The sequence below is a fragment of the Nematolebias whitei genome, chromosome 2, assembly GCF_014905685.2.
Source record: "Nematolebias whitei isolate Nwh7 chromosome 2, NemWhi1, whole genome shotgun sequence".
Taxonomy (NCBI): Eukaryota; Metazoa; Chordata; class Actinopteri; order Cyprinodontiformes; family Rivulidae; genus Nematolebias; species Nematolebias whitei.
Window position 1 is genome coordinate 26,448,418 of NC_056499.1, and position 24,674 is coordinate 26,473,091.

Consider the following 24,674-nt stretch of genomic DNA (forward strand, 5'->3'; position numbering starts at 1 on the left):
GTGGATGCATTTTTTTTCAGCTTTTAAATGATTTTTCTACTTTTACTAGTGCAGACTGGTATAGAGTTGTATATGTAAATACATATGTGTATACTGTATGAAGATATATATTTTTTCCCATCTGAAGGAAAGTTGATGCACTTTAAAATTTTGCTGTGATACTTTTCCTCTTCTATTATGATAATTTAGCTTGAAGCTGGAAACGGTGAATCTGAGGTGTGTGTTTTGTTTTTTGGCTGGGCATGAAGTATCTGCAGCGGGGCTGCTTGTAAGCTTTTTAACTCAACCTTCCAATTTTTGGATCCCCCTCATTGTCACACTCACTTGTGTTGCCACTTCATTAGGAACACTGAGATGAACCTCTGGTAGGTGGACTTCGTAAATCGTGACTCAACTTGAACATTTTCAAAGCTGTCGGATTTAGTGTTTTTGTAAAAACGGAGAAGTGGACTTTGTGGAGGAAACAAATTGCAACAAACAGGAGCTTCCGGTGCTGTTGCACCACTTATGTATTGTTGTAGTGCACAGGAAAGTAAAATGGACTACAAGCGTCGCTTTTTGCTTGGCGGGTCCAAGCAGAAAGTGCAACAGCACCAGCAGTATCAGATGCCTGAGCTGAGCCGGACCCTGAGCGCGCCACTGGCTTCTTCTTGCTCTGCCTCTTCGCCTATGGGCTCTGGGGTGGGCCTTTCTGGCAGCTGCCACCCACCTCCTTCTGGAACCACGACTGCTGTCGCTGACATCCAACAAGGCATCTCCAAATATTTGGACGCTCTCAATGTGTTTTGTCGGGCTAGCGCCTTCCTCACAGACCTGTTCAGCAGCGTGTTCAGGAACTCTCACTATTCCAAAGCAGCTATGCAACTCAAGGACGTGCAGGAACACGTCATGGAGGCGGCCAGCAGGCTGACTGCAGCAATAAAGCCTGAGATTGCCAAGATGCTGATGGAGCTGAGTGCCGGGGCGGCAAACTTCAAAGACCAGAACGACTTCAGCCTGCAGGATGTTGAGGTAGGTGTTCCCACTAAACCCTACGCAATCCCATTTTACACATCAGCTAAAATCTTTGACATGTGCAACTGTCAAATACTGTTGATGTGAGTGTCTTACATCTGACATACACAAACGCACAAAACTAAAAGCAACTTTTTGCTCTCTCAGAAATTAACTAGGTTATGTACTTGGTAAAGCACCACGTACTTTCTCATTTTCAACCATCGCTGATTTGTCTTTTAGAAGTAGTGCTAAGATGCTTGCTGCCCACTGTCAGAGGGCTGGTTCTATGAATCAGTGTTTCCTGGCTCAAACACGGTCTTCACACCCAGTGTTAAGTTTGTGTCAATATCTGAGGGCGAGGTGTTAAAAACACTGAGGATACGAGAGAAGTTATCTTTTGTCACTTTGAATACCGCACCATATTTGTGTAACTTTGCATTTGCTCAAACAGAATGGGAAATATTGTAGCTGAGATAGTTTTCACAAGAGTTAATCTGATTTATGTATTACAAACATAACTAAAGACTCGGGTGTTACTTTGAACCCTTATTTATCCCTTCTGATTCTTTTGTATGCATTAAATTTTACACACCAGTAGTTGTAATAGTTGTCGTCTGATTTATGGTAGAATTTTTAAGCTTTTAATTTGCTGCTTTGAATTAAAGTGACACAAAACACTGAACAGATTGAACAAAACAATTGAACAGAGTGAGGTTGCCACAGTTTATTCTAAAAACACACAAGCACAGGAGTTATTTCACACTGAGAGGAGGTGCATTTAATTCAGTTCAGTTTATTTATATAGCGCCAAGTCACAACAGAAGTCATCTCAGGGCACTGTACAGAAACATTCATATACATAAAAATAAGTTAATAACGTGTTGTAAACTCAATCGTCCAGGCAGTTAACAACAAAAAGGGTTAAATTGTGTCATCTGGACCAGTTTCAAGTGAGAAATGTTTCGTCCCCCATCCAAAGGACAATGGGGGTAAGATGTCTGGATGGAGGATGAAACGTTTCTCATTTTAAGAAACTGGTCCAGATGACATGATTTACTGGTAACTCGTTTTGTTGTTTAACCTGTTTTGTTGTTATCTACCTGGATGATTGAGCTGTTGTTATCTACCTGGATGATTGAGCTTACAACCCTTTTTCTGAACCACTTTGGCCTTTGTTGTCCTCAGGCTGTTTCTGTGAGTAGCAAGTTGGCCATCTGACCTAAAACATTTGATTGTTGTACATGATGATTGATTGTTTTGGATGGGTGTGTTTTGCACGTGGTAAAAGCCTACTTTTGAGATTACAACAGGAGGTTGGCTTGAAACACAGCAGTCAGTGAAGGCTACCTATGGGACAGATCTGGTTGGCAGGCCGTAGACTGAGGAAGTCCTCTGGATGGGGGATGAAACGTTTCTCAATGTACGAAACTGGTCCAGATGACACAATTGAACCTTTTTTGTTGTAAGCTAATAACAGTAATTATCTAAGTAGCAGACTGCTTTGAGTTTAACTTCATCGCAGACTCTCATCTTGAGCAAGCATAAAGGCAACAATGGAAAAGGAAAAACTCCTTCATGAGGAAAAAACCTCCATCAGAATCAGGCTCAGGACAAACGTCCTATTTATTTAGTATTTAAAACGTCCTTTTAAGAGTACTGGTCTAAGCACAGAACCCTGAGGAACTCCATGACAAACTTTCGTGTGTGAAGAAGTTCCATTATTTAAATTTACAAATTGGAATGTATCAGATAAATATGATTTAAACCATTTTAGAGTTGTTCCTGTAATCCCAATGTCATTTACTAAATGTAATACAGGTGAACAATTCCAAGAATCAATTATAGTAATTCATATATCTCATTTTTTCCAACTAAATCTAGGTTATGTGCAATCCACCTAAAGCCCAGGTCACAGGGTTCATGAATGCAGACTGGATAAGTAATGTTGACACTGTCAGGTCTTTAACAGAGGGCCATAACAAATGACAACATGTGCCTGTGATGGGCCCCCAGAAAGAGCTGACCTCAGTGAGTCTAAATTAAAAACACTCTTCTTTTGCTTATCCTTGAACAAGTAATGATCGTATGGTTATATTTGTGTTGAATGTAAAGTTTGGTAATTTTTTTTTAGTGTTATTAGTAATTGGGGTTTTTAAGTTTCTGCTTTTTATACTACATTCATAATCAATGTCTGTAAAACTATTAGTGTAATATGATCTGTACGCCCCATCAAAGTTGCCTAAAGAACGATGCCTTGGTAACATGAAGAAGGTTCAATGTATGTAGAGCAACTAATAAGATGTGCTCCAGCCACATGCTTTTTATTATAAAAAACAAAACAAAAAAAAAACCAGATTTTTTTGCTCTGAATAGAGGATTTTTTTTTAAATCCAAAAACCTTGCTTCTTTATTCTAGGCACATAAATTGACTACAGCTTTTACAATGACACTTTCATCAAACCAGTTATTACAAAAATTATAGGACAGCATTTACCCAATTCCTAAAGGTGTCTGTGGGCTTGTGTGAAAGAAGATATTTCTTTAATATCCAGGCAAACATTGGCTGAGCTTTGGTCATGGATAGTTTTTCTTCTGCCTGTTGTGACAGTATGACTAAAACACAACACTAAGAAGCAAAAGTTATTGAGACTGTGAACTCCGTTGCTTCCACTCGATAAGGAATCGTTAAACAAGACTATTATGTTGCAACGAACGGGTATACATCAGCAGCCAAGGCTCGTGAGGGACTGCAGGACCTCTGTGGATGTGGCTAAGCCAAAAACAGGAAACACTTTTGCACCGCAGTCAGTAAATCTGACTCCCTGTGGTTGTGGATATGCACAGATAAATATTAGAGGAAGCCCAAGTCTGTGAAAGTTTAGACCACATGGCTTGGAACTTGCACTTGCTGTCTAGACCTGGGCACAATGGCACATTTTTTAAAGCATAAATGCAGACTCACTAAAGCTGGACTTTGCAGTAGCTCTATTAGTTGTATTAAACTCTCTGAAAAAACACTCCATTTAAATAATGTGTTAGAAAAGTGAAGCTCATTGTGCCACATGAGAGAAAACTGGATGTAAACAGCCCTGTTGGAGCATTCTTAAACTTTATAACCACCAAGCATTTCTGTTAGTTTTAAAGCGGTGTTTACAAAAAGTAAAGGTCAAACTTGACAGACTGCATAACTGTTTGGGTTTGTGATGAGTCATTTATAGCCACCGGTTTGTGTTTATTTCTGCAAGGTTTTTGAACAAAACAGTACATGTAGAGCAGACTTGTTTAGCCATAACAGAAGCTACTTTATGCTGTAATTGAGGATGTAGTGCGAGTTTGAATATAAAAGTTTTTTTTTTTCTGCGTTAAGGAATGTTGTTTGGCAACTGAACACACTGAGGTCTTCAAAAAGAACCAAATATATTTCTGAGTGAGGGGAGTTGTGGTATGTGAAGCTTTTTCCCCTATTTTCTTTTTCTCGTTTGGTTACAAATCCTCTACTACTTTCTTTGGTTTTTGCCCATTTTTTTATATTTCAAAAACAGTGTGGTTCTCTGGCTGCTTAAAGTGACTCAGCTGCTGAATATGTGTGGAAAAATCTCCTTGTTTTAGTTTTTATTTTATTATTTGTAGAAAGCTTACGTTTGAAGCACAGACCAAAAATCAGAGGTAAACAGAAGGAGGGAGGATCGTAGCTGCTGTAAGGACTCATAACAAGCACTCTGAATCCTGTGCACACTGTGGGAAACACAAAGTTTAACACCTTTGGTCTACAGCTGTTAAAAACAGGCTTATGTCAGATGGTGGATAATTTGAGGGCTTGGTCTGCAGTAGTGGGAGTGAGAGAGATGTTGTCATGGGTGATTTCTGTTGACTGTTTGGACTTGTCCATTGTGGATAAACATGACCAGCATAGTATACAATATTTATTAAACTCAATATTGACATAGGTCTGAAGTAAGGTGTGCTGGTTGGTATAGCATAAAATGAAGGCTGTTCAGCCTGAGGCAAAATATTTGTGGATGTGGGTGAAAATACAAACAGAACCTGTTGAGTTTTTGACCTGGAGGAGCTTTGGTATTGTATTATGCAAAATTACACAAACAATGATGTAAAATACACTTTGATTTATCATGGCAATAATACAGCAACATGCCTATTCACAATTTTTAAATGGGTGATGTTCTTTATCAGGGATGTTCGATGCAGCCTTTTGGTTTATATTTATTATTATTTTGAGGTTTTCCTACTAATTGTGACGGATCCCTGATGCCAACTGAGATAAATGATAGTCATGGCATTTCTGTACAGTAGTCCCTCGTTTATCACAGGGGATCCGTACCCTGAAGCCCCGCGATGAGTGAAACCCGCGAAGTAAGAATAGTAGTACAAGGAGTAAGTAGATGTTTATTTTTGTATATATATATATATATATATATATATATATATAAAGGCGATTTAAAACCTTCCCAAACTCTTGCAATATTCTAAACAATGTTTCTAAATGCTCTAAAAGAGCACAGAATGTCATGATGATTTCCCCCTCTCTGCCTCGGTGCTCTTTGCCACCTGTAGCCACGCCCACTTCTCCGCTCTGCATGGAGATCAGCTGATTAGCTACAGAAGGAAGCCTATCCTGCAGTGTTGGTTGCACAAAGGTGCAGCAGGTGCCAAATAATTTAAAATAATTTATTTTAAATAAAAATTCCATGCGGATCGTGTGGCTCATCCATCAATCAGCCAACTGTGTGTCATGCCCATTCATATTTTGAAAAACCGCGATGGAGCGAGTCCACGATAAACGAACCACAAAAGTGGCAAGGGACGACTGTAGTTTCTTCTCTCATCATGATGGTCCAAGCCACTTGGAAATAAAATAAAAATAATTATCGGTACCATTTTATGCACACGTGTAAAATTCATCAAATTTTTGCTAACTAAAATATACTCTCTATGGTGTTGTCTTGAAATTACCTTATCCACATGTTTTGATATTTTATTGCTGCTTTCAACCAGTTGTAATAACATGCTATTAAAATATATAATAACACATTGTATCATTAGTCTTTTGAAAGAACCATGTTCAAAATATTAAACCTGATCATAGTGTTTTTAAAGTTTTCATTGAACTCTTTTATTGCACTTTTATTACCCGTTTTTGACTGATGGACATGTCTATTAAAGGTAGTCCTATTTATGTCCGTTTAGTTGATAACTTGAATTGTAAAGAAACAAAGCAATCAGTTTTACTTCATAAAGTGACCAGTTTTAAAAGACTATGACTTTCTCGTTTCCCTAAAATGAAAACAGAATTATAGTTCAGAGCTATAAAGAAAATGTAAAATGTAAAAAACAACAACAAAGCGGAGATGTGTGTTGAAGCAGTTAGTGAGGATATGAAGGTTGTTGGAGTGAGGACAGAGGATGCAGAGGACAGAGTGAGGTGGAGGAGGATGTCTCGCTGTGGCGACCCCTGAAGAGGGAACAGATGAAAGAAGTCAGAGCCATGAAGGTATTAAAATGTAAATGATGTTTATGTTGACTGTTTTAGGTAGCACAGACAGCAGTGTTGGGTCACTATCCAACAATCTGAATATCCCATTCCGAGATCTGGATCATTACAGTTTTTTATTACATTACTTTACATTCCTTGATCTGGTGAACTGATAATGCAGGTGTTCTCAAAATTTGGATGTATGAAAGTTATTGATTCCTAAGTTGCCTTGTTTGGTTGTGAGAGGGGCCAGCATTGGCTTGTAGCACTCTCTATTTCTCATATTTTCCATGACTGTGTGGGATCTTGCACAGCCAATCACATGTGTTATCCATTAGCTTGTGCTGAAGCCATGTCCTATTTTTCTTTTTTTAATGCTTGGTTATTGTAGCCTTTGTAACGCTTGGTTGTTTTTGATCTCCGAGCTTTTGCTCATGTTATATTATCTTCATTATGATGGGCTGCATATGGCGATATGAGCTTCATTGTCACTGTGACCAGATAGCTATAACTTTGCAAACACACTAAAGCTTCGTTAACTCAGCTTTGATTAGTTTTCTAAATATTAGGAACAGGTTGTATCAAGTTGTTCAGTGAGCTGGGAGTATAGCACTATAGCAGTATATTGTTCTATTTTTAAATGATATAATTGGTCTTAATGTTGAAAACCTTTTGACATTTGATGCATGATCAGTAATCCAGGTAGAAAAATCTAACAAAGTTAACTCAGGTCCTCTGGACTGACTGACAAAGTCTTTTAGATTAAAGACAAAACGTTTCAACAATTTTTAAAATTTATTTTAATATTTACTTTTTAAATTTTTGCATCCGTCCAGAGGACCTGACTTGACTTTAGGTTTTGACATACTGCTCTTTGAATTTAGAGATAGCGTTGTTGCTCTTTGTCACAAAAGATTGAAGCTAGATCAAACTGAGTTGTTGGAACATTCGAAGGTTTTACTGGCACAGTGAAGTGAAATCTATAATTCAGAGAGATAGTTTTGACATTTGACATTGATTATCTACCAAGAAACTGACTCCATATCTTTCTTTTTATGTTTCTAAAGGAATGAGGATCGAGAGATACACATATTCTGGTTTTGTGCACAAGGGCAGTACTTATTTTCAATTCACGCCCAGGTTTAACCTGCCAAAGCAAATTTTTGCTGATTCTAATTTCTCTCAAAAAATTATAATTAACAGAATGCAAAAATATATTCTGTAAAATTTGTAGATTTATTTTATTTTTTTAAATATCCTCCACCTTGCATGCTGCCAGTGACTTCTTAATTATATTAAAAAAATATATATATATATTTTTATTTTTTAATTATTCCAGTAGGTTAAATCCAACAGATAAAACTCTAGAAGTCAGTGATACTAATTATATTTGAAAATATCATCTGCAAGTACAGCTCTGCCAATCAAGAATTTTGGAAACTAAATTCAGAAGGGTTAACGATTCCTGCAACAACTCGGCAAATACTTTGAAATTGTTTGTCACTCAATTGTTTTTAAACATCAGTGTTTCTCCTACCATTATATAAGGAGTGTGCCCCGCCCTGTCAGCAGAACCGAACGCCCTCCCTACTGAACTGTTCTCCCCGCGCCCCCGTCAACAAAAATCACGGAAGCGATGAGCGCACTGGCCAGGCAAGTATCCGAGGGGAAACACTGACCATGTTCAAATTTTAAGCAACAAGACTGCAAGCCTCTTCATCTCAAAAGAAAACTGAGAACACTGTAAATGTTGACAGTAAGCCTGTCGCAATAAACAATAAATCAATTATTCGCAAGATGAATGAAAATTATCGACCTCATTTTCATTTATCGGCTTTATCGTTTCTTCATGTCTCTCTTTCTACCGAAGACACTGCATGACAAAAGGCTCAACTCCGGTTCTCTTCACTGACCCCTCCCTTTTTCTTTTCTCTTTAAAATCCATTTTGACCGTCCAAAATAAATCCCGCTTTTGCATCGTTAAAAGCAGCTAAGCTGAGAAGCTAAGCTACGAGCTAAGCTAACAAGCCGACCTCGGGAAAAACTTCCATATTGTCGAAACTCCAAAATTCACGGTTGAAATCCGTGCCTTCGTGGAAAAAGTTGTTTTTCTCTGCAAAAAGAAGCTGAGAACTTGTTTACTGATTTTTTTTTAATTAAAACGTTGTGTGAAAAATGCTATGCTAAAGAGTTCAAACCACACCGAGCGTCTGCCATTTTGAGAACCGAAAAAAGGAAAAAGAGACAGCCCACGTCACGTCAAGAGGCCTCCCTCCTATTTTTCTTAGAGACACGCTGCTCACTTCATCACTCTCCATCCTTCGGTTCAAACAGTCTTATACTGCCATCCGGTGGTCAAAAAAGGTATTACACTCAAAACAAATTAACCAACATTTCTTCTTAAATTTGATAATAATTACTAATGTCAAATTTCAAACAATATTATTGTTTATTGAAACAATTTCTGAGACAATTACTCACCCAGCAAAATTTATTATTGTGACATGCCTAGTTGAGAGAGTTTGGAAAATTCCTCGTGATACAACAAAGTTTAATCAGGTCATCTGGACATTTTCTTTTTTCTTTTTGTTGATGTTGAGACGTTTCATCCTTCATCCAAAGGACTTCATTAGTCCAAGGAGCCACAACAAACTCAGGCCCATGAGCAAGACACTCACATTGTGGACCAATCAGTTTGCTGGTGATAAGATTGTTTCTGGGGCACACCCTCTCCCTCATCGACTCCTCTGAGGCAGCCATAGCCAAAGTGCTTCAAAACGTCAAAGTTCATGCTCAATAATCCAGGTAAAAAAATCCAACAAAGTTCAGTCAGGAGAGCGGGTGGGCCCCAGAAACCATCTTATAACCAGCAAACTGGTTGGTCCACTGTGTGACTGTGCTGCTTGTGGGACTGAGTTTGTTGTGGCTCCTCGGACTGATGGACAAAACTTCTCAACAAAAATAAACCGTCCAGATGACCTGACGACTGAACTTTGTTGGATTTTTCAACCTGGATTATTGAGCATGAACTTTGGTGTTCCTCATGAATAATTTTCACTAACTAGTCTCCCAACACTTGCAACCCCTTGAGATACTGGCTTTGGTATGGTAATCCTTGACATCAGTTAGTTCATTGATTTTTGTCTTTGTGTTCAGTAGACTCAGACTGATGGCCCATCGACAAATGAAATACTCCAGATGGAATTAAAACAGTATGGCGTAGTATATAATACATACATAGGACAATTTGTTAAACCGTTATTTAGACAAGTTAGTCCCATTGAGCCACGAGGACTCATTTACAAGAGAGACCTGTTACAATACATACATGAATACAAAGTATACAATGAATACATAGTATAATTCCTCAGTTATGGCTCCAACCACTTTTTTGTTGTTGTTACAAAACCAATGAAACTTCCAATGTGTGGAATTTCATACCTTTTATTTAAACCATATAATTAGGCTTTACATTAAATATCGTGTTGGCTGAAAGTGGCAGTGTGCTGCAGTTTCTGTTTGCTGTCAGAAAGCAACAGCATATTTCCGTCCTCACTACTCAGCAAATCTCTCGAGATATTTTCAGCAAGTACTTGAAAAAAGAAAACCCAATGGCCACGGTGAACCCTGTGGTGTTGTGTTTCTCTTGCACAAACTGGAAAACAAGACAGACGTATTCTCTCAACAAACACAATTCAACATGCATCTTAGTAAAGTGGAATGGTGTTTTAAAAATAAAGCAGTGCACATTTCTACAGTGTTAATTCAGTTGTTTTTAATAAAACACACAGACCGCACAGTCATTTTTAAAGATATCACGATAATGCACAACTGCTTCTTTTTATGTATTTATTTTTTGTACAAATAAACACATATGGGACCTTTTTGGTCGTTTGACTTGTGCTTATAGTTCATTTTTCACCACAAATGCAGTGGAAAATATGGCATGTTTGTAAAGCTGCAATCATTTCAGTCTAGGTCTTTTATTTTAAATGGATTTTACAGGTTTTGCATTCTACTTCATTACAAAGTCATGACTAATTTATAAATTAATGGGAATTTCTTGTCTGGTAATCTGGAAATCAAGGTAAATATTAACAAACGTAAAAAACATATCTTAGGTGAAGTTGTTGATTAGGTTGTAATAGACACTTTGATAAAGATGTGCTTTTGAACAATCCATGTTCTTATCATTTAAAGGAGTAGCCAGATGACAGTCTGCTGACAGTCATGGGTTCTAGTGGTCAAATGTGATGGATGATTCAGCAGTTAAATGGTGTAGCACTGTTTTACAAAAAAGTGCAGAAAGTAAAAAAAAAAAAAAAGCAAACTTAATATCCTGCAAATCAACTCAAGGAAACTTTGTCTGCATAACAATCATAAATAAATGTACAGAATGAGACACGTCGTTTTTGTTGTTCAAATTAAGAAAATCAAATGTAATTCCTGAACGTTTATTAATCAGAGTTGGAAATGTCCCAAGAAGCAGGGCACACAGTCATCACCTGATAAACTATTTGATCACAGAGGAGCATTTGTTTGGAGAAAAGATGTAATGTTGGTTATTGATGAGTCACAGGATCATGTGAATGTATTTACTGTATTTTTCGGGCTATAAGGCGCACCGGATTATATGGCGCATTAAGCAAAACAAAACAGTCAGATAAGTCAGTTATTCAACTCATTCACAATAACCACATAACAATCGGTTTGAGGTCAGTAAGCACAACCAGAATTAATACATAAGGTGCATGTGATTACAAGGCTCACTGTCGATTTTTGAGAAAATTAAACGATTTCAGTGCGACTTATAGTGAGAAAAATACAGTACTCCAAGGGTATCCATATTTTAAATGTCTAACATTTGCTATTGTCTCTCTAGGTGCTGGGTCGGTGCTTTGTCACGGTGATGCAGGTCCATTTCCAGTTTCTGTCACAGGCTTTGCAGAAGGTCCAGCCTGTGGCCCAGTCCTGTCTGGCAGAGGCTCTTGCCCAGGCCCAAGAGCGCTGCGCTAGCTCCCGCTCCCAAAGCTCTGACCTCGGGCCCCTAACAGAACTAGAGGAAGCCTCTCGCTCATGGAAAGGTGCAGCTCAGGTATGCAGCTGTAACTCCAGGGCTTTTCCAAGCCTGAGACATGGAAAGACGGGCCCTGTCTGTGGAATTTGGAAAAAACATCTTGTTAAACATTCTTGTGAAATGCTAGCTGAATGATTTCCAGCCACAGTTTCCTCTTTCCTTTTTGCTAAGTTGGTAGCTCTTCTGTGAACCTGTTCCTATGACTGCACCCCTCCAATTACAACCCATGTGTAGGACCTTACTAATTCACAGGCTAATTTGTCTCTGACTGTCTTTTGAGTGTTTTTGTATTCTGAGAAGCAAAGAGGAGAGTAGTGGGCTGATTGATCTGTGAAAATTTTGGCATGTAGAGTGTTTGCCCTGAAGAAAATTGGGGGGGTGCATATAAGATGACCGCATGGAGTGTATTTCAGAAGCTACGCCCCATTTATTTAGTTATTTTACCTTAAAACAAATCCCCCCCCCCCCCCCCAAAAAAAAAAAAAAAAAAAATTGGATCTCACAAGGTAATTGGGGCAGTTTAAGGTAAAAAAAAGTTACCTAGTTATTGTTTTTGTAAACAAAATATAAAAGTGGAAATTCCAATTTATCAGTACATTTTTGTTGTAGTGTGTTTTTTGTTGCTCCATCTCAGAGCTCTGCTTTGTGCTGTCGTGTCTTCAGGCCACAGCTAGGCTGAGAGAGAGGGGCCGGGACGGCTGCCTGGCAGGCATCCAGGTTCAGCAGCTCTTTTGCTCCAACAACACCACCATCCCCGAACACCAGCTGAAGGAGCTCAACATGAAGATTGACAGTGCATTACAGGTACAGCTTCAATGGTCTGATCAAGCCTGAAGGTGTAGGGAAATGATCTTGACATAACCAAGAGAGTAAATTCTTAAAAACGTTCTAAAATTACTGGTCATGTTTCCTCCCAATCCAGGCCTATAGAGCAGCATTAGAAAGCCTGGGCCACAGGGAGTATGCACTGAAGGCAGGCTTTCATCACAACCCCAAGGCTGTGGAAGAAGCCTTACAGGTGGGTTCACCCATACTACTTAATTTAAAAACATGTAAGTTTAATATTCTAAAGTGGAAACAAAGTTTAAATTTGACTGTTGAATAAAGTTGATTACTATATATTAACAATTTTATGTTACCATAGCATGTTAACAAATATTTTGTTGTAGGTAATCATCACGGTGGTCTGTCAGTGATGTGTTTGGACTGTTGTGTGTGAACAGGGCTGTTGTGGTGAGGCAGAGGCTCAGCAGGCAGGCAGGATGCAGACCACCTCCCAACCCATCCAGTGCGAGCTTCCCACCATCCCTGTGCAGATTGGCTCACACTTCCTCAAAGGAGTGTCCTTCAACGAATCAGCAGCTGAAAACCTCAAACTGAAAATGGTATACATTCTTTGACAGCTCTGCTTTCCACTTTTAAATATCAAAATGTTACTTTTCAAAATATGCGAGTTTGGTGTCGGCGCTTTAATAAAAAAACCTCTGCTACTATTTTAGATAGTAAAAGCTTTAGTTGTTTATTTTGCTACTCATATGGTTGAACATTAATAAATGTTGAGAGCAGGCTGATTTGTTGTCTTTTATTTTTAGCACACCATGCTGCATCTCATTAAAGAGGTGCTGGGCCAGAATGGAATGACTTCCAGGGACGACTCTCCAGTTACTGAGGTCCTCAATCAGGTTTGTCCATCCAGTTGGAGAGGAGCCTGCAAGACAGCTGTGCAGCTGCTGTTTGCCCAGGCCGGTCTGGTAAGTAGAAATATCGATTTGGAAGGTTAATGTGGTTTTACCACAGTTGAGGAGTAATAAATGGAGTAAAATACATATATCCTGATGCATGCTCAATACATATACAGTAAAATATTTTGCTTTTATATTGAGAACCAAATGGCTCAAGATGCATTTTATCTGAGTTAGTTAAGCCTCAGTTTTAGTACCTGTGCATGTTTTGTAGACGAAAGATGGTTTAGAAGGGTCCTGTTCTTGACAAGTCCGTCATATTTTAGTCACACTTCTGCATAAGTTACTGTGTGCTTAGTGTATGTCAAGGTTTGCCATGTATTCTATTATCTTTTATATTTCTAATGGAGATGAGCATATCTTCTTCATGGCTTATTGGTGTAAACAAACACTCAAGAATCCAAAAGAACAAAAACATTCCTGTAGCATGTGAGCGAAGGGTAGTCTTGCCTGGACAGGTCTGCAAACACAGTCTCTCCCTCCCCCCTTGTTTAACACAGTGAGGGAGGGTCAACAACTGGATTTCTTTAGTAACACCAGTTTGTTTATGCGGCTTTTTTTCTTTGTGTGGTCTCCCTGTTTTGTATATTAAAACTGAGTATTGCCATCCTTGTGAACTGTAAAACAACTCTTGGATGATGAATGAGCTCTTTGCATTAACCCCTTATCTGAATCTATCAACACTCGGCTTGAAATAGATCACACTGCAGTGTGCATGCACACACACATAATACATTCCCCGTTCTTTTTAAAAACACCTGTATTACATGGTCATGCAGGGCAGTGTAGCTACTCTTCTTTTTTGTTCACTCAGATAGCAGTCAATTTTTCTCACTCCAAAATGACGTGTTAACCAGGGAGTATCTAGATTTAATCAAGCATCAAACACCATGAAGTCCTTTTATATCTTCACAAAACTTGTTTTAGTCACAATTTAAGAATTTAACAGTCAAATTTATATTAAGAAAATCACTAGTGTCAAATAGGATGAAGAAAGTGTTGTTTTTTTTTAATCTGAAAGACAAAAGGTCAGCTTGACAGAAGTAAAGATTGTAGCCATATTTGGTAAGACACTTATCACCTATTTCCTTAATTCCTTGAAGTGTTAACAAACGCCGACAGTGTTGTGGTGTTTATTTCTGATTATTTTAGTTTCTATTTTCAGAGTACAGTGAAGTATATGACCGCTGTCTTTATTATTGCTGTACACTGTCATGCCCCCATCTCACTCCCGTAGTTAATTTTGTTCAAAATATTTTGCTGGTCTGTTTGTCTCTTAAAAATAAAAAAGAAAGGAAATACAACCCAGGTTTTTTGAGGATACACATGCTCTTATAATAACAATAGTCATTTCCTGAAATCCAGGAAATGGGCTCCTCCCTTCTCTCCGTTTCTGTGACCAAACTCATGGGTTTTGAGGAGCCAAGGTCACCTTTGAACAAACGTGAAAAGATTTGCTCTCAGCAAGTATGAAGGTTCACCGGTGTGTCACTAGCTGATTGAAAGCATTCAGCTTCCTCACCTTGACTCGCCTCAAACCGCTTGTAAATTAATACCGGACATCAGCTGTAAGGGTTTGACCTCTGGCTGGTGTTAAATCTAACAGGCTTCTATTGAATCTTACTGCATATATAAAGGCATTGATTTTATATGCTAAATATTAGTTTTGTTTGCTGTAGATTAAAATCATATATATTATGCAAATACTGTTCTTGAATTTTTAACAGAAGCAAAATTCATTACAATAAAGCAGGAGATTCTCACAGTCGTATCTTTGTCTCAACAGGTGGTTGTTGATACAGCTCAGATAGAGAACAAGGAGGCGTACGCTCCCCAGATCACTCTGGAGGGATCCAAGGTGGTCGTCCAGGTTCCTTCAACATGGTGAGACCATCAAGATATAAATTTTTTTTTTAGAAATTTAAACTTGCTCGCTTATCTATAAAAAGGAAGTTTTTTTTGTAAACTGTAAACTTTACACAACACACTGAAAAGGAATACAACATCTGTAATTTAAAAGTTGAGGTTCTATGGGTGTTCTGTGAGAGGAAAACATCTAAAATGATTTTTGAGTTCACTTGAAGGAACGTTACATATTGGCTATTTATCTTTTCAACACACACCTGAGATTTTTTTTGTCTGAGACATTGTTTTGAAAATATTCTAGTTCATGATTTGTTTTTTCTTGTGGTTGTTCAGGTGTTTGAAGGAGGATCCTGCCACAATGTCCCTGCTGCAGCGAAGCCTGGACCCAGAGAAGACTCTTGGACTAGTAGATGTGCTGTACACAGCTGTGTTCGACATCAACAGGTGGAAGGAGAGAAAGTAAGTGGATTATAAGTAATTCTAAAGAACTGCTCAGTTTTTCAATAAAACAACTGTTGAGCTATTTTGTCATCTCAAGTGCTGTGTGAGGAAAAAATTTTCATTTTAATAAAATTATTAATTTGACATATTTTCTCCTCACCAAAGGGAGCAGGCCTTGCCCATTATTCAGATACAGCTGCAGCGAGAGAGCCCAGATTATGGCTGCCAGATAGACTTACCTGTTGGCCCCAGCTCCAAGACCTCCAGCGGATTACCAAAAACAATATCTAAACTGACTTCCAAGTTTGCCAAGAAGGTCTCATCCAGCTCTAATAGTGGAGGCAGCTACTCCATCCCCAGTACTCCATCTCGCAGCATGGCGACAAGTTCTGAGGATAAAGCCAAAAGCCTAGGCCACAGTGATGGGAGGCTACAGAGCATTCTACAAATGGGCAGCATGTCCTGTACCCCTGACTCCACTCAGCAAAATCAGCTGGCTAATGGTTTACTGGCTGAAGACCAGGGCATGAACCTGCCCACTGACCAAGAGATGCAAGATGTCATTGACTTTCTCTCAGGATTCAACATGGGCAAATCCCAGCAGGCCTCACCCCTGGTCAAGAGGAGGAACTCTGTGGCCTCTGCCAACCCTGCTGAACTGAAACCCCCGAGTGGTCCTCCACCAGCCTCCCAGTCTATCTCTCATAGTGCCCTACAGCCCCTGCCTCAGCCTCCACGATCGGTGCATAAGCAGCAGCCCCCGCCTCAAACACAGCCACTACCTTCACAGCAGCAACAACAGCAGCAGCAGCAACAGCAACAGCCCCCTCCTCCCTCTCAGCAGTCGTCCCCACAGGCCCTGCCATACTACCAGCACCTCTTGCAGCCCATCACTCAGCAGCAGGTGCCTCCTCCTCAGCTTCCTCCCCAGCAGTCCCCATCACAGGTCCTGCCACAGCAGAGAGTGGCCAGCAAGTGGCTTGGCACTTCAGGGCAGCAGCCCCCACCACAAGCCCCCCCAGCAGGGTTGTCACCCCTAGGTCCCATTGGACAGTGGGGATCCCCTGGGCTGCCGGACCTCAGTTCAGATCTGTACAGTCTGGGCCTGGTCAGCACCTACATGGACAGCGTCATCTCAGACATGCTGGGCCAGAAGCCACAGGGGCCTCGCAACAATACCTGGCCCAACAGGGACCAGAGCGAGGGGGTGTTTGGAGCCCTAGGAGACACAATGTCTTTTGACCCAGCAGGTGGGTGCACCCTTTGATACATGCCACAAATGGAAGATGAGCAATATTACATTATTCAAGTAGCCTCTTGTCTGAACTTAAATCACTCTTGGCTCATGAAAGAAAATTAGTTTGTAGTGTTCATATTAAATTAACACAGAGGGGTTTGCTAGACGGGATCAAATCATACACAAAAGGCAAGATTGTTACGTAAACAAAGGCTCTCTAATACCATACGGTAATTATGTTTAGCTGCTAGGCAGAGGATAATGGAGTGAGGATATTAGATGAGTGTAATTGTGTGTATTTATGTACCATCTTGTGCCCATTAAGATAGTTTGATCTAATTAATCTAAAAGGTGTAAGATAGGATAGACAGCTGTTTCCTCCATCATGGGGCTGCAGTTGTAAGTAGAAAATAAAATGCTGAATTTAGCTTCTGTCAGTTTCTATTTTTACAGTGCAGCAGACTCTTTTGTTGGCAGTCGAGGTCCATTGTGCAGAGTTGACTTACGGCTATTGTGATTTTTCTGCTATGGTAGACAGTCTGGGTAAAAGGATTGAGCTTCTGGGAGCGAAAGAGAAAAGCTGAGGGTGTCAGAAACTCAGTCGTGTTTATTCGCTCTCTCCATGCACAGTTGGCTCTGACCCGGAGTTTGCACGATACGTTGCCGGCGTCAGTCAAGCCATGCAGCAGAAACGGCAGGTGCAGCACATCCGTCGCCCCAGCAACACACGCAGCAACTGGCCAATGCCTGATGAGCAGCACAGGACCTGGCCCCACCCAGAGTATTATAGTGAGGGGTATGTATCCCTGTAACCCTCTGACTAACACTGACAGAAAACAGAAGTTTTTCTCAGACGAACAGCAGTACATTTTGATTAACCTTTACTTATTTAACCAGGCAAATCCCACTGAGATCACAGATCTCTTTTGCAAGGCAGGCCTGGACCTGAAGGCAGTCTAACATGCATGTTTTTGATCTGATGGCACAGAACACAGTCATTGTTTACTTAAACTATGGAAAATTCAGCAAAATGCAGTATTCAGTATTCCCTTGTTTGTTGCAGGTTTTACGTTCCAAACCCTCCCGCAATAAGAGAACATTTGCAAAGTAGCAAAGTAGTTTATTTTAATATTTACATATATTTTAAGGCTTTAGAAACCCTTCCCCCACTCTTGCAATTTTCTAAACTCTTAAGCCTACATCATTTTAACAACATATGTACAGTACTGTACGTGTAGCTACTAAATTTTACTTGCCAGCTCTGCAGAACAGCAACAGCTCTCGTTCCGGTCCGACTCGGTTCCATTTCTGCAGACGTACCCTCCACACAATCAATGTTCTAAACTCTTAAACTTACTAATTGTAACAACATACTTGTATGTAGCTAATAAATTTTACTTACAAGTGCCGCTCGGAGGTCCGCGTGGGCCAGCTAGGAGCTCTCAGGTTCACTTCTGAGTCTGAAGATCCGGTTCAGTGAAGCTCTTGAGCATTTTTGTGTGTGTGTGTGTGTGTGTGGGGGGGGGTGACTTTTGGTTGGGCGGCGCTGGACCGTAGGTGGTTGATTGAGTCCAAGTCTGGATGAAAAAACTCCCGATGGGCTACAGAAACAGGTCTGGACCTTTCGGCGCGCATCCCAGCTTAGAAGTCCTTGTGGGCGTCTACCAGCTCTCAAGATTCACCGATGGGTCTGGAGGTCTGGTTCGCTCCGGTTCTGGTCTGGTTCGGTGGGTTCCATGCGACTTCTCTGCATCTGCTGGGCGCCGATCAGATCAAAACTTTACCTCTGTTTTTTTTTTAACAGAAGGAAGCAGGGCTTCTGGGCGGGGCCCTGTTGCCTTCTGGGAAATGTGGTTGTTATGAGTGGGAGTACAGTGGAGGATCACTGAGAGAAAACTACAAAATGGTGGTGCCTGTCCAAAGTATTTTATTTTTTTGTTAACTTTTTACTGTACAGTACTGTATCCAGTACAGTCCCAATCACGTGTGTAATATTAACATTGACAATCGTGTCCTGTAAAAGTTTTTTTTGTGTACAATATTTTGGACTGTACGTTCACAAACTACGATAGAGCGAGTCCGCAAAAGTCGAACCACAAAGTAGTGAGGGACTACTGTACTATGTAGTTGATAATGCACATAATGTGCAAAAATCTGGTATATTACATTTAGATAGGTTTCTGACATTTCCTTATTTTTAGACTTTATTGTTTTTATTTTTTGCCAGGCTCCAGATAACATCTCTAGTGACAATTAACAGTTTTCAAGCCAACACATGTTTTTAGCCACAGGCTTAAAACTTAAAGCCAAAAACTTCCCCCCCCCCTCTGTTTGACTTGTGAGGCCAACTTTCCTGCAACACAACTATAATACATCATAAAATTTAATTGCATATGTCAATCAACTTGCTTATTTAACATTGTAAAAGTTGAAGTTAAAGCAACTTGGGAAAGTCTGGATGCCAGGTTACCTGAAGAGTGGCAGATATGACCTATAATGGAGCCACGTTAAATTGTTTGTTCTTTCTCATTGTGGAAATCCTGCCAACAAAGCAAACAGAGACTTGATAGAAAGGAATTTAGTGATAAAGAGAGAGCCAACGAAGTGACACTGAAGATGCTGGCAAGTATTTGCCTGCCTACTTTTGGGACAAATATGTAAATTTACCCATTGCTTGTCTGTAGTACTTTAACTTTTTTTTCCCATTTAGAATTAAGTCCTAAACAGATTACACTTCTGTTCTGACCAATTTAAAACTAAAACAGTATTATTGTGAGCGTCATTTTCATGGTTATTTGAAACAAAGTTTTGTCAAAGTTTGACAGCTTTTTAATGAAATGCTTTATGTGGCAATCAAAAATGCTGCGATTTAATTTCAAGTACATGTGTGAAAAACCATCATGCTTGCAGGTTACGCCAAACGTAAATGAGCATTGCAACCATGACCTCACATTTATCAAGCACACTTGTCAAACACTTTTTCAAAAGACAATATTTTTAATAAATTAATAATTTGTAGACACTTACAGGTATACAAGACATCCAAAATTTTTTCTGCAATACATAATATATTACTATCCTAGTGAAGTGTTCAGGTTTTATTTAACGTAATGGTATTTCTTCCAACTATTTAACTGTCAACAATGGTGTACCACAAGGCTCAGTCTTAGGACCCACCCTCTTCACAATCTACTTAATGAAGGTCAAATCATCCCTGATACATCCATACATTTCTACTGTGACGACACACTTGTTTATTATCGAGCTAAAACAGTTGCTAAGGTTTTCCAGCTTTTAAAGTCTGCTTTTGACATCCAGTCAGATTTGTTTCTGTCTCAAACTTGTGCTAAATGCTGATCAAATCAAAGGGATGTTGTTTTCAAACAGGAAGTCGGTACCAGCAGTGTGCTGTTTGCTGTAAATGAAAACACCCACTGGAAACGCTAACACATCTTATGGTTGAATCCTCAGTGAGGCCGTGAACAGCAGCTGGTCAGCCAATCAGGGGGATTCAGCCAGCTCTAGTGATGAGACGTCGTCAGCCAATGGCGACAGCCTGTTCTCCATGTTTTCTGGGCCAGACCTTGTAGCAGCGGTTAAACAAAGGAGGTGAGTCCTAAACTCATCCACTGGTTTCTGTTTGTCTCGTCTGTTTCTTCCCGCCCGTCAACACAGCGTTGGTCATTTATACTGAGCAAGCACTTAGTTGAGTTTTGACCCTCCTCACCGACACGGTCTGTTCTCAGTGTTTGAGAATATTTACATGAATTGTTTCTGAAGCTGTGAAAGCAAACTTGAGCATTACTGTCAAATTTATTTAGCCAGAATCCTAACTTCAGTTTGATCTCTGAACATGAGCACGGACGATAAGTAATGAAACTTTTTCCTCAGAAAACACAGCTGTGTTGAGCCAGAGGTGTGCACCCTACCTTCACCGCCACTACACCACATTGGTGATGATAACCAGGTAACGTTTGAGTCACAGTGAAACAACGCCAATAATTTTTAAATTTCAGGAATCTAATTGGTCTTATGATTTCTTATTAAATGCTGATGCATCACTTTGCTCCACAGGACAGCAAAACTAAAACCTGGCCCCCGAAAGCACCGTGGCAGCACTCTACTCAGACAAACACCATGCCCAATCCCAGTTCTTCCTTGTACCAGATGAACATGCCTCCTTCCTCCCAGTGGAGTGACTCCATGCAGATGCTGCAGTCTCCTGTGTGGTCTACTGCCAGTGACTGCTCGCCCTCTGCTGGGATCTCATCTGGCTTCCCCTTCAGTCAACAGCAGCAGCAGCAACAACACAAATCCATGACCAAGGGCTTCAAATCCTTCCCCCTCAAACCTGAGCATAGGCCCTCTTACCTTCACCAGTACTGACCAACGAGTCCAAGGTGCCACCGAGGACCTGCAGCTCTGATAACACGAGCCTCTAAATGGGTTCAGCTGCACCACATCCATTCAATTGGAAGGTTTTGAAGCCTCAGAGGCAACATAAACATACTGGTTCAACGTTTTTGTATTGATATTTTTCCATGTCAAACATCCCAATTTGGAAAAAGGAAAAAAAAAAGGCATATTTTGAAGTTTTTCCAACTGCCATGTTTTAACCATGAAAGATGCATGTGTCATGCTGGCAGCGGTTAGCCTAGTGGTCGTTTCTCTGTCTGTTGAGCTGACGTATTCCTCAGACAAGAGCTGGAGACGGCTCGGCCGTCACCCACTTGCTTCTGCAGCTGTACGTGTTTGTGTTTATAGAGGAGGGGGATTACGAGAGGTCTTGAAACGCTCTCATTTTGCCCATGAGTATACTGTGTCTACATAGCTGTAACTGCCAAATCTCACGCAAGATGACTCAGAGTACAGCTACCATCTACTGTTTCATAACTTGTAAAATACTAAAGTTGAAATATAAATATGTAGTTTTTATCGAGAAGCTTTGAGCAGGCTCAGCGTAAATATAGTTAGCCACTTCATAGGTGTAATTTGACAGAAATACACTTTTTCATCAAATGACCAGAGTTAGGAACCATAGTTGTACCTTTGTGCCATGTTGGTATTGATAGCACTTGCAGATTATTATTTCCAACCAACCAAAGTGATGTTCTGAGGTTGAATAGTGCTAGGACAAGAAAAGGGGCATTCTGAGATTGAAACATGAAGACCCCATACTGAATAAGAGCGCCATGTTCATCTCTCCAATTAGTGGTGGTTTGCTCCAAATTGACACTAACTCGCATAAACCCTAACTTTTTGTTTATTTGTTTCATAATATATTTTTTTTGTGAATAATTATTGACAGTATTAATCTTATTTTTGTATTTTCTTACATATACCATAACTGTAAGTATTGTAGACATATTGCATAAAACATATTTTCCACCTCCCAATATGTGAAAAAGCACATTTCTTTTTCTACAAAGTTTAACTACACCATTTATCAACAGAGGTTACCAAATACGCCACGCTAAACACTAAAACATTGTGTGATGAGGGTGTTTTTTTTGAGCCCTTGTTCCATCAGTTTCTACAGCAGTGGGCTGCATTTAAAAGCCCAGAATGTTATCTTTTTGTGATGTTTGCGGATGCCAATGTTGCCTGTATTTATGAAATGACTTCATGTTTTCAGATAACTAACATACTTAACATGTTTACAGAGATTTGTTTGCTGTATATACATATATATATCTTTTTATAGTTAATGTGCTTTGCACAATCAAAGTATAGGGTTTGTTGCTTTTTGTCTGTGTTATTTCCTGAACTGTTGCAGCCTTTTTTAAGACATTACAGACCTTGGACTGTAATTGTTGGCTTCTCAACTGTGTAAAAATGGTTTACTAGTGGCTTCTACAAAAAATTGAGAAAATAATAAAAATAACAAAAAAAACAAAAACATGTTGACCTGATAAAAAATATGAAGGGGGACCGCTTGGCGTATGTTGCTTTTTGTTCTTTTGAGCTGGCAACCGACTCTTTCCAAGTGTACCAGCAATGCAAAAACAAATAAAAATGACTAGCATTTTGAAATGCAGACTGTTTTTTTATAGACTGAACTACTGGAAACAAATATCCACTGTGACAATGTAGGCAACAAATGTGTAAAGATTCAAGGTTCTTTATTTGCATCACGTGGTACATGAACAAAATTGTGTACCCAAGGTCCCAACTACACCCAAATATAGCAAAAATATAAAAAGAAACTGTAAACAAGTATCTAAGATATACGCTAAACACTAATAATGTAAAAATAATACGGTATATTAAACAGCAGCCTGAACCTGAGTCTGTAGTGAGCAAACGGGTATAAATAAAGCAGCATAAACAAGAGATGAGTTTTTTAATTTTTATTTTTAAATCAAGTTTATTTGAGGTACTTTGTTGTGCAGGAAAAACATATAAAACATCACATAAGAAGCAATGGTTCAAATTTGAAGTGGGAATGTGATAAGTAGAAAAATAATTTTAATAAAACATTCACTGAGATCCTTCATGTCCATTCATAGCAGGGGTCGAAGCGTTGGATAAACCCTGGAAACACAAACATTATTAAAATCAATCCCTCACAGATCAAATACAAATGTAAGATGTTTAACTGTGTTTACATTTGATGAGGCCGGACTGTCAGGACTGACGTCTGCTATGGTCGCCAGGTAGACTATGTTGCGGTGAAGGATTTGTTGGTACCTGAAAAGGCGAGGAGGCCATCAGTCCGCGGGGTTTCACTTTAAACAAACCTCTAGTGACAGGAGTGACCTCTAGGAGCTACAGGAGCTCTGACTCACTGAACGCACTCCACTGCTCGTCCTTTCTGCATGTACTCCGTGATGCATCTGATCAGCTGATCGTTTTCGTCCAGCAACTGGGGTAAAAAAAACCAACCCATAAACTCGTGATGATAGCTTTTTAAATCATCGCCTGAAACGACTTTAATGTAATGAAACACGTCTAAATAAACGTCATCTGCCGCGTATAATCCATACGGGATTGTTCTGCCTAGCGGCTAACAGCTAATCAAGCCCCAACCACATTTAGTAGCTTCGTAAACCGTCTCCAACTTATCTTACCCTCTGTATTGTTTCCTGGTTAATTTTCGCTTTTCCTCGCTGTTTCTTGGGTACAAAAACAATCGACATCTTTGTATTTTTTATCAGTCGTTATCGGTTATGTTTACATCGCTTAACCGCGCATCGTTTCCGGTTTTTCTTCTTCGCTTGACAAAGTGAAAAAGCGGCGATGGTCCTCCTGCTGAATGAGCGCCACCTTGTGGACAGTTGAGGCGTAGCTTTGATATAATTTAATATTAATGTACGATAAAAAAAAATGCAGCTTGTTGACAAAATCGTCGTCATTAGGATCGTGACCCTTTCTACATAATTTGTGCAAAAAGTAAATAAAAAAAAGTACAGACAAGCCAATAAGATGCAGGGTTTTAAGTTTAAAATAGGCTTTTAAAATAAATTTGACATTTTCTAAATTTCGCTTGTCCAAAAACTGCATGTACAATTTTTCACTAAATTTAACAGAAGCCACAGTAAAATGTTAAAACACTTCTGTCAAAACAATTGCCAAAAAAAAAAAAAAAAAATCTGTTCTAAAAGGAATTTCTGAAGACAAATTTATTTATATTACTTTGATATTAATATAATTAGGCAAATAAGGGTTGGGGCATACTTTACTGTTACTTTGATTTTTTATTTGGCATAAAATGTGCCCCATTAAAACCACATTCTCAATATATGACTGATAAAACTGATTACCTCCTTTTCCAGATGTTAAGTAATTTGAAAAATCAAATACTTCAAACATAATAGTATGCCA

At 39.5% G+C, this 24,674-nt stretch overlaps 2 protein-coding genes across 2 annotated transcripts; one reads left to right on the forward strand and one right to left on the reverse strand.

Annotated features, from left to right (window-relative positions):
- Positions 1-244: 244 nt before the first annotated feature.
- LOC119423597 (granule associated Rac and RHOG effector protein 1) lies at positions 245-21,300 on the forward strand. Its single transcript, XM_037691001.1, has 13 exons — positions 245-1,011; positions 11,370-11,582; positions 12,228-12,368; positions 12,487-12,582; positions 12,788-12,949; positions 13,157-13,315; positions 15,093-15,190; positions 15,506-15,631; positions 15,779-16,863; positions 17,481-17,646; positions 20,322-20,459; positions 20,742-20,817; positions 20,925-21,300. The coding sequence occupies exons 1-13, from the start codon at positions 508-510 to the stop codon at positions 21,234-21,236; spliced, it is 3,276 nt and encodes a 1,091-aa protein (XP_037546929.1). The 5' UTR covers positions 245-507; the 3' UTR covers positions 21,237-21,300.
- Positions 21,301-23,226: 1,926 nt separating this feature from the next.
- ss18l2 (ss18, like 2) lies at positions 23,227-24,066 on the reverse strand. Its single transcript, XM_037697589.1, has 4 exons — positions 23,921-24,066; positions 23,639-23,715; positions 23,459-23,540; positions 23,227-23,384 (listed from the first exon to the last, which is right to left on the reverse strand). The coding sequence occupies exons 1-4, from the start codon at positions 23,987-23,989 to the stop codon at positions 23,331-23,333; spliced, it is 282 nt and encodes a 93-aa protein (XP_037553517.1). The 5' UTR covers positions 23,990-24,066; the 3' UTR covers positions 23,227-23,330.
- Positions 24,067-24,674: the final 608 nt, after the last annotated feature.